Below are 11,429 nucleotides of genomic sequence, written 5' to 3'. Positions count from 1 at the left end.
CAATAAAATATCTGACATTATTTTAATTCTGAGCAGCATACAGTAATACTTTGGCAAGTATTCTTTCGTCTAAATATACAAATCTGTAGGAGCTTCAGTTTAAAAGTCTTGAATTAGAGTTATGTATGTTTGTCTGCTACTCTAAGACACAAACCCTCAGCTCACCTCCACCTTTTCTGTTTGTATAACCTTCAAAAATTTATCTAACTTCATTAGGCCTAAATTTCCTCACTTGTAAATTACAAATAAAAATAGTATCTCACAGAGTTATTGTGAATGTAATGCATGTCAGTCTTAACAATAACATCAAGTAACAGATGTTTGAATGTACAGGTGAGGAATCCAAGGTACATGGTAATGGGTCATTATATATGAATATAATAAGGCTCAGAAAGATTAAATAATTTGACCCAGATCATATAGAGAGCAACTGAAAGAGCCAGTCATGAATGGTTATTTTATTTGTTTGCCTGTTTGTTCACTTTAAAGCTTAGGTTCTTAGCCTTTGGAAAAACTGTCTGTAAATTGGTGCCTTAATAATAGAGCTGAGGGAATTGGGGAGCGATTGTTAAAGAGTACAAACTTGCAACTGAAGATGAATTAGTTCTGGAGAGCTAACACACAGCATAGAGATTATAGTCAAAAACGCTGTATTATATATATATATATATATATATAGAAAATATACAAAATTTAGTGTTTGCTAAAACAGTAGATTAAATGTTCTCACCACAAAAAAGAAATGAGAATTATGTAAAATGTTGGCAGTGTTAGCTAAAGCTGTGGTGGTCATCATACTGCAATATATAAAGGTATCTAATCAGCACGTTGTGAACCTTAAACGTACACAGTTATATGTCAGTTGTATCTCACTAAAAAATAATGGGGCTGGGAATGGGAAATAAACCATAAATGGAGGATTTTAGGAATACATCACAGCACTTTTGAAAAATGAGCCATCAGTATGGTACATAATTATTTATAAATACCCTTTTGGTCAAGCCAAATAATGAAAAAATCTGACCATGTCTTTGGGTTTCATCATCTCTACGTTATTTCGGCAGCACTATCTAGATCAAATCCACATAGAAGTAAGTCCCAGTAATGATAACAACAATAATAATAGCTAACAATTATTGAATATATTCCGTGTTACTTTTTTTCAGGCATTATATGAATAGTATTGCATATTTTAACTCACTTAAGTTTTACCATAACTCTATGAGGTAAGTTACAATAATTATTCAAATTTTATAGGTGAGGGAACTGAAACCCAGATCTGTTAAGTAATGTACAAATATCACAAAGTTAATTAGCAAGGAATGTGTTTCAAGTCTAAACTGTTCAGCTCTGGTTCCTGCTCTGAACCATTACATAACAAATTATGCCCAGATACAACAGAAACATCTTCAAGCATGAACAAAGAATAAGACCCTTCTTTAGTCTTCCATTCTATACTTTGAGGCACAAGTTAATGAAGGAATCACTCCTTATAAATTTGAAGATAACTAACATGGTTCCTTGTACCTGACTGTACCTGAACTGCTTTACAATGTGCTTCATCAGTGTGCATTGTAGAAATCTTGCCTGATCTCTACCTGGGGAGCAGTCTTACTGATTCAATGCACATGCTTTCTTTATCTTAAATCTCCCACAGTTTCTGTGTAGACTCAAGTTAAATAAATCTTAGGTCTCTCTGATGAATGACCACGGTTCCAACCATGGTTAGACCATGGTTCTAAAAATGACTAATTTTGTAAAAGTGAGCTTAAAATATGAGTCCAGACAAGTTTGTAAATTTAAGACTCATAATATCATGGTATCAGTATTTCTGTGTGATGGTATAACTGCCTGCTTGATTGCATAAATACTCAAGGGTGCATCTAACAGGTTTCCAAGTTAATTATATCCACAGAATACCCAGGGTGGGGATGGAAATCCATACGCTTCCACCCTTAGTGTCTAGCTACCCTGTAATTGTCCAAGGACATTAAAATGTTTGTTACAATGGTGAGTAGTACAGTACACACATGCCTACATAATAATAAATTATTTCAGCAGCTCAGAGTGGCCCAAAATAATCATATTAGGACAGATTAATAGGTTAAAGAGTGAGAGTACAAAAATTTCCCCAAGAGTAACATAGAATAAAAAAATCATTTGTAATGAAAATTGAGTTTAAATATGAATTTAGTTCCCTAGAACAGCATAACTGAAATATTCCTATGTGATCTAATTTTAGCCATTCTTCCCACATTACTTAAAATTCCTGTGGAGAGTTAGTAATTTAAATCCAAAATGTCAATGATTAGACAAAATTTATGTAGTGATTTTTTTCTTTTTTTCTCTTAGAGACCAAAGCCACCCACCCCCATTTGTTTTTTTTTTCCCCCTGCAAAGAATATTTGCTTTGAGAAGCAATGAAACACTGGATTTTTGAAGCTGTAAGTTTTCTATAATTTATTTATCTTGAATATGAAAAGTTAAAGGAGTTGAGAATTTTTTTTTTGGCTCAATCTTTTAATATAAAAAATTCACTGATGTACAAAAATGTGAAAGTATGACAATGACAACTTATGAAATTCTGTGATTAAAAGTCCCCTCGAGTGCACGCTGTGGTGCACATGCACCCGCCCACACGTACTCTGGTGTGGAAACATAAACTAATGCAAACCAGTGCTACCAAGAAGCGCCAACATGTGTTCTCCATTCCACCAACCACAGATTGATATCTACTCCAAACATTCAGGAACAAAAAGTACAGCATCTTCCAGGAACAGCAAGGCAGACTTCTTACTCACGATGGACCAGCACAAATAAACCCAGCAAAAGCAGTACTGCATACTTAAATTTAGGATAGTCATTCATGAGGATCGTCACAATCCCAATGTAAGGAACGAATCCCCTCACTCTCCCCACGACATCTTTTTTCTCTAGCCAATGTTGTCCTTGTTTATAGAGGCCTCGGTCATCAACCGCATTATTATCTCCTTTGGTCAAAAACTTGATATGTCCATTTTGCTTTTCATGAATCTTCAAGACTCGGTGAACTATAGGAATCTCTCTTCCTTCTATCCTAAAAACAACAATTTCTCCCACTCGTATGGGATCTTCAACTCGATTTGTTAGAAAGAGAAGATCTCCTCTATGAAATGCAGGTTCCATGCTGCCACTGAGCACCACTACAATTGGACTTTCACTTCCAGTTATGACCATTAACCCCTTCCAGATCATTAGTGCCGAGGCGACAATCATTCCAAAATTTAGGACTTGATAATAGAGCTGCTGCTTGTTCATCCGCCGCACATCGTCCAAAAAATCTAGAGACAGCATGGCGGGGCCGGCGAGGGGACACGGGCAGAAGAGACGGCGAGATGTGACCGGCAGGAGGAACGGCTGGCGCACGGTCCAAGATCTCACTGGACCAGGAGTTGAGAATTTTTAAATTGACTTTAAGAATTTGAGGAATAATGATAATACTAGTGAGAATTATATGGACAATACTAAAAGAAAATTTTACAGTTTCTATGAAGTCTAGATAAGAGTATACCTTACATGACAGCTGAACTACCTGAAAGTTAATACAGTTTGATTGTTGCTAAATATTGGAATGGATGTCTCAAACAGTTTGCAGAATTTTTCCTTTTCACAGGATGTAAAAAAAACAAAAAAAAGATCCAATTAGCACTCAATTCAAAGTTTCCCTCGATCCTCCTTTTTTTGGGGCTCGTAGTCATATTGCCAGTATAACTTTGACTGATTGACTCTTAATTCATCCACCACTACTCTTTCTTTGGCTGTGAGTGGTATTCTTAAGTCAAACAATGTGTTCTTAAACTTTTAAAGCACAGATTTGCAATAATTAACTTTTAATTGAGTACACAAGAGAAAATAATTCTGCTTTACTGTCAACTTGTTGGATATACCATCATGATAATGTGCTCTAACAAGAATCGTATCCAGTAAATGCTAAAAACAAAGCTGTATTATCGTGCCCTCCTTGTAATAATTTAACCTTACCCAAACAGAGGGGTCCAGCCTTTATGCTTGGCTCCTGGGAGGTAATCTCTAAACCCTGAAAAAATTGTCCTTGTCTGTCTGGGAGCCTTGAGTCGACCAGATGTAACAACGTGAATTAGGATGTATTGGAGGTGTTAGGTCACATGGTATTGGCTCAGCTTACAAAGGGGTTAGAGACTGAAGTGAGCCACATGGCCAGCCAACCAGGTTTATATGATCAAGCCGCAATGAAGACTGGACAGCAAGGCTCAGGAGAACTTCCCTGCTTACAAATCCTCCATGCACGTTGTTACAAATCAGTGTCGGGAACGTAATGCTGTTTATGACTCCATGGTAGGAGAACAACAGGAAGCTCCACAATTGAAACTTTCCTAGAATCTGCCCCATACATCCCTTCTCTTGCCTGATTTTAATCTGTTTCCTTTCCTTTCAATAAACTGTAACTGCAAGTAGAGCAGCTTTCAATGAGTTCTGTGAGTCCTTCTAGCAAATTATTGAACTTGAGGTTTTGGGAGACCCTTGAACTTACAACTGGTGTCAGAAATGAGGGTAATCTTGTGGACTATTCTTTCTCAAACTCTGCAGCCTCCTACTCACAAAGGATCAGAAATACTAATAACAAATGTTTCTTATTATGCTGATGCAATTTTACAGTGAAATCCCTTTTACCAGGTGACCATGAAAATTCTCTTTGAAGAGACATGTGTAGTCAAGGAATGAAAGAAATGGCCTTTCTTTCTCTTATTGATTCCATTATCTGAAACCACACAGAGATTATTTTTTAAATGCTGTTATCAATAGAGTTTAAACAAACACATAGTAAGTTCCTAATATAGTTCTAAAATGAAACTATAATGAAAACACACCTGTGGCTAATATAATCTTGCCATAAAGAATTTACAAAAATCTTACAAGAATATACAATGGAGAAAAAACAGCCTCTTCAATAAGTGGTGCTGGGAAAACTGGATATGACATATACAGATATCTATAATTATAGATAGAAATACAAGGCACAGGATACCTTTACTCCTCATCATCACCAATAGTTGCTATCTCTTGTTGTTTATCTTTTTTATGATAGTCATTCTAAGAGTTGTGAGGTGATACCTCCTGGTTTTAATTTGCATTTCCCTGATGATTAGTGATGTTGAGCATCTTTTCATATACTTGTTCACCATTTGTATGTCTTCTTTGAAAAATGTCTCTTAAGATCCTCTGCCTGATTTTTAATCAGCTTGTCTTTTCTTGCCTTTGACTTGTATGAATACTTTATATATTTTGGAAAGCAACCCCTTATCAGATATATGGTATGTAAATGTGTTCTGTGATTTTATAGGCTGCCTTTTCATTATGTTGATAATTTCTTTTGCTCTAAAGAAGCTTTTTCCTAATAAAAGTACAGGATCAGATAGCTTCGCTGGTGAACTCTACCAAACATTGAAGAAGAATCAATACCAAGTCTTCTCAAACTCCTTCAATAAATTGAAGAGGAGGGAACTCTTCCAAACTCATTTTATGAGGCCAGTATTACATTAATACCAAACCAAGTTAAGGACACTACAGAAAAAGAAAATCTAGGCTAATATCCACAATAAACATACATGTAAAAGTCATTAACAGAATATTAGCAAACCAAATTCAAAAGTACATTAAAAGAATCATATGCCATGGTCAGGTGGAACTTATTCCAGGAGTGCAGGGATGTTTTAGCATATGCAAATAATTCAGTGATATACTACATTAATGAAATGAAAGATATAAATGATATACTCATCTCAATAGATGTAGAAAAAGCATTTGGCAAAATTCAACATCCATTCATTATAAAAACTATCAACATTTAGAGAAGAGCTAACATCTGTCCTTCTTAAAATCTCCCAAAATATAGCAGAGGGAGGAACACTCCCAAACTCATTCTACAAGGCCACCATCACCCTGATACCAAAACCAGACAAAGATGTCACAAAGAAAGAAAACTACAGGCCAATATCACTGATGAACATAGATGCAAAAATCCTCAACAAAATACTAGCAAATAGACTCCAACAGCACATTAAAAGGATCATACACCATGATCAAGTGGGGTTTATCCCAAGAATGCAAGGATTCTCCAATATACTTAAATCAATCAATGTGATACACCATATAAAAAACCATATGATCATCTCAGTAGGTGCAGAAAAAGCTTTTGACAAAATTCAACACCCATTTATGATAAAAACCCTCCAGAAAGTAGGCATAGGAGAACTTACCTCAACATAATAAAGGCCATATCTGACAAACCCACAGCCAACATGGTCCTCAATGGTGAAAAACTGAAACCATTTCCACTAAGATCAGGAACAAGACAAGGCTGCCCACTCTCACTACTGTTATTCAACATTGTTTTGGAAGTTTTAGCCACAGCAATCAGAGAAGAAAAAGAAATAAAAGGAATCCAAATCAGAAAAGAAGAAGTAAAGCTGTCACTGTTTGCAGATGACATGATACTATACATAGAGAATCCTAAAGATGCTACCAGGTGGGAGGGAGGGAGACGCAACAGGGAAGACATATGGGAACATACGTTTATGTATGACTGATTCACTTTGTTATAAAGCAGAAACTAACACACCATTGTAAAGCAATTATACCCCAATAAAGATGTTAAAAAAAAAAAAAAAAAAAAAGGATGCTACCAGAAAACCATTAGAGCTAATCAATGAATTCGGTAAAGTAGAAGGATACAAAATTAATGCACAATCTCTTGCATTCCTATACACTAGTGATGAAAAATCTGAAAGTGAAATTAAGGAAACACTCCCATTTACCATTGCAATGAAAAGAAAAAAATACCTAGGAATAAACCTACCTAAGGAGACGAAAGACCTGCATGCAGGTCATTGGTGGCCCATGTAGAGCCTCATAGAGGAAATAAACTCTATCTCTCACCATTGGTTTAATCCTTTCCATATAACCCTTGAGTTTTTGTAATTCACCTTCAATATCTGTTTCCGGAGTGAGTTATACAGATTTGTACTGGTTAGCCAAAACTTTGAACCTCTCAGAGAAGCCACCAAAGTCAGAAACAAGATCGCACATCCTGAGTCCACTCCGAGCAGCTTTGGAAGAATAAACTGGTCCAGTGTCCTTTTCTGTGGTACCCAGAATTTTTCCTGCTTGTTCTTGTCTCTGTTGTTCCTGGATGCCATCAGCTGCTTGGTGAAAATCAAATACAACATGAGCTCTATCAGATATAATAAGACTTTTTCCCCAGCCTTCCAGACCTTTTCCTTTTTGAACATTTTTTTTCTGCTTCCTCAAACAATCCAGGTAGATGAATTACCACACCATTTGCAATGAATGCAGTAACATTCGGATTTACCACTAGGTCAAAGATGAAAATTATACTCCAGGGCTTCCCTGGTGGTGCAGTGGTTGAGTCCACCTGCCGATGAAGGGGACACGGGTTCGTGCCCCGGTCCGGGAAGATCCCACGTGCTGCGGAGCTGCTAGGCCCGTGAGCCATGGCTGCTGAGTCTGCGCGTCTGGAGCCTGTGCTCCGCAACAGGAGAGACCACGACAGTGAGAGGCCTGCGTACCACAAAAAAAAAAAAAAAAAGAAAATTATACTCCACAGAATCTACGACTGTATGGCCAGCATTATTTTCTCCCTGGCAGCGGTACATGATGTCGGCAGCCTGCATCAGCAGATCAACCACCTTTCCCTTGTCACCCCACTGCACACCAAGCACCACTTCACCCGCTTCCTTCCGGACCGCGCCCTTGGACACCTGCAGTTGCTGTTGGGCAAGGAGGATGCCGCCAGGTTGGTTTTGGCGAATGCCATGACTCCACAGACACAAGGAGAGCCCGGAGGGGACACGGGCGGCTGGGAGTGCATGAACTGGGCTGCTCTCAAAGGTCTGTTTTAAATAACATAATTTTAAATCAACCTGATGCCATAAAGAACATCTGCTGAAAGCAAGACAACATTTAATTTGGCCTCATAGGTCTTATTCATCGAATATTAATGAATTGTTGGTTTCTTCATGTAACATACTGGAATATATGAAACTCCAAGAAAATGTCAGTTGTATGTCTGTTTGGACTTTAAGGGTGTTATAGTATCTGGGAACAATTTTTATCTACATTCTACCTGAGTGATGAACGTTTTACTGAAAATAAATAAATAATGAATTCCCCTATAATGACTACAGATTATGGACATTCTTTATAAGAGTGTGGACCATCTAAAGGAAGAACCCAGATCAGATTCATCCCTATAATCTAGTTGATACCAACATATGTTTTCAAAATTAGTGTTTTCAATAAATTCATTCAGTTCTGAATGAATGAATAAATAAAGGAAAGGGGAAAAAAGTAATTGTGCTCTTTGGCATTCTGACAAGCAAACATATGATGAGGAACAAGAATATGTTACTTGTACAGTAAATATGAAATAGTTGATTTTTTGTTTCATCATTCTGGCAGGAAAACAAATTTAACCTTTGAACTTTTATTTGTTTTAAAAATGAAGAATACTTTGAAGTTGGAAGACACTGCAGTGGTAAAGACATTTGTAAATAGAATTTGAACAAGCTAAGGACTTACTGATTTAATAAATGGAGCTTCGTTACAGTAGGTGGAACTGAAGGTCTCCACACTAATGCTGTTTGATGAAGAACAATGGAAAAGTAGATACAAACATTGTTAGATAGGAGTATACCTTTCAGTCCTTCATGTATAGGGTATTCTATTAAAAATTCAGTGAGGACACCTTCAAGATGGCAGAAAAGTAAGATGTGGAGATCACCTTCCTCCCCACAAATATATCAGAAGTACACCTACATGTGGAACAACTCCTACAGAACACCTACTGAACAGAAGACCTCAGACTTCCCAAAGGACAAGAGACTCCACACATACCTGGCCATGTGGCTGACAGGGTCTTGGTGCTCTGGTCAGGTGTCAGCCCTGTGCCTCTGAGGTGGGAGAGCCGAGTTCAGGACATTGGTCCCCCAGAGGCCTCCCGGCTTCACGTAATATCAAATGGCAAAAGCTCTCCCAGAGATCTCCATCTCAACGCTAAGACCCAACTCCACTCAACGACCAGCAAGCTACAGTGCTGCACACCCTATGCCAAACAACTAGAAAGACAAGAACACAACCCCACCCATTAGCAGGGAGGCTGCCTAAAATCATAATAAGGCCACAGACACGCCAAAACATACTACCGATTGGTCCTGGCCACCAGAAAGACAAGATCCAGCCTCATCCACCCGAACACAGGCACTAGTCCCCTCCACCAGGAAGCCTACACAACCCCCTGAAACAACCTTAGCCACTGGGGGCAGACAACAACAACAACGGGAATTACGAACCTACACACTGTGAAAAGGAGACCCCAGACACAATAAGTTAAGCAAAATAAGAAGACAGAGAAACACACAGCAGCTGAAGGAATAAGGTAAAAACCCACCAGACCAAACAAATGAAGTGAAAATAGGCAGTCTACCTGAAAAAGAATTCAGAGTAATGGTAGTAAAGATGATCCAAAATCTTGGAAATAGAATGGAGAAAATACAAGAAATGTTTAACAAGGACCTAGAAGAACTAAAGAGCAAACAAACAATCATGAACAATACAATAAATGAAATTAAAAATACTCTAGATGGGATCAATAGCAGAATAACAGGCAGAAGAACAGATAAGTAACCTGGAAGATAAAATAGTGGAAATAAGTACTGCAGAGTAGAATAAAGAAAAAAGAAAGAAAAGAATAGAGGACAGTCTCAGAGACTTCTGGGACAACATTAAATGCATCAACGTTCGAATTGTAGGGGTCCCAGAAGAAGAAGAGAAAAAAAAGAGAGTGAAAAAATATTTGAAGAGATTATAGTTGAAAACTTCCCTAATATGGTAAAACAAATAGTTAATCAAGTCGAGGAAGCTCACAGTCCAATAAATGATAAGTCCAAGGAGAAACACGCCAAGACACATATTAATCAAACTATCAAAAATTAAATACAAAGAAAAAATACTAAAAGCAGCAAGGGAAAAACAACAAATAACATACAAGGGAATCCCCATAAGGTTAATAGCTGATCTTTCAGCAGAAACTCTGCAAGCCACAAGGGAGAGGCAGGACATATTTAAAGTGATGAAAGGGAAAACCCTACAACCAGGATTACTCTCCCCAGCAAGGATCTCATTCAGATTTGACAGAGAAATTAAAACCTTTACAGACAAGACAAAGCAAAGAGAATTCACCACCAAAGCAGCTTTACAGCAAATGCTAAAGGAACTTCTCTAGGCAGGAAACACAAGAGAAGGAAAAGACCTACAATAACAAACCCAAAACAATTAAGAAAATAGTAATAGGAACACACATATCGATAACTACCTTAAATAGAAATGGATTAAATGCTCCAACCAGAAGACATAGACTGGCTGAATGGATACAAAAACTAGACCCATATATATGCTGTCTACGAGAGACCCACCTCAGACCTAGGGACACATACTGACTGAAAGTGAGGGGATGGAAAAAGATATTCCATGCATATGGAAATCAAAAGAAAGCTGGAATAGCAGTTCTCCTATCAGACAAAATAGACTTTAAAATAAAGACTATTACAAGAAGACAAAGAAGGACAGTACATAATGATCAAGTGATCAGTCCACAAAGAAGATATAACAATTGTAAATATTTATGCACCCAACATAGGAGCACATCAATACATAAGGCAAATGCTAACAGCATAAAAAGGGAAATCGACAGTAACACAGTCATAATAGGGGACTTTAACACCCAAGCTTCACCAACGGACAGATCATCCAAAATGAAAATAAGTAAGGAAACACAAGCTTTAAGTGACACATTAAACAAGATGGACTTAATTGATATTTATAGGGCATTCCATCCAAAACCAACAGAATACACTTTCTTCTCAAGTGCTCATAGAACATTCTCCAAAAGAGATCATATATTGGGTCATAAATCAAGACTTGGTAAATTTAAGAAAATTGAAATCATATTAAGTATCTTTTCTGACCACAATGCTATGAGACTAGATATCAATTACAGGGAAAAATCTGTAAAAAATTAAAAACACATGAAGATTAAACAATACACTATTTAATAACCGAGAGATAACTAAAGAAATCAAAGAGGAAATCAAAAAATATCTAGAAAAAAATGACAATGAAAACACGAAGACCCAAGATCTATGGGATGCAGTAAAAGCAGTTCTAAGAGGGAAGTTTATACCAATACAATCCTACCTTAAGAAACAGGAAACATCTCAAATAAACAACCTAACTTTGCACCTAAAGCAATTAGAGATGGAAGAACAGAAAACCCCCAAAGTGAGCAGAAGGAAAGAAATCATAAAGATCAGATCAGAAATAAATGAAAAAGAAAT

The 11,429-nt window shown here is 37.2% G+C and overlaps 1 protein-coding gene across 1 annotated transcript; it reads right to left on the bottom strand.

Annotated features, from left to right (window-relative positions):
* Positions 1–2,565: 2,565 nt before the first annotated feature.
* Positions 2,566–3,407, bottom strand: LOC309968378 (signal peptidase complex catalytic subunit SEC11A-like). Its single transcript, XM_082849590.1, has one exon. It carries the CDS (start codon positions 3,331–3,333, stop codon positions 2,794–2,796), a length of 540 nt encoding a protein of 179 aa, XP_082705716.1. The 5' UTR covers positions 3,334–3,407; the 3' UTR covers positions 2,566–2,793.
* Between the last annotated feature and the right edge of the window lie 8,022 nt (positions 3,408–11,429).

Source organism: Leucopleurus acutus (assembly GCF_964270905.1).
Source record: "Leucopleurus acutus genome assembly, chromosome: 11".
NCBI classification, from domain to species: Eukaryota; Metazoa; Chordata; class Mammalia; order Artiodactyla; family Delphinidae; genus Leucopleurus; species Leucopleurus acutus.
The sequence above is the reverse complement of the archived record's forward strand: the minus strand, read 5'-3'. Positions and strand labels throughout refer to the sequence as shown.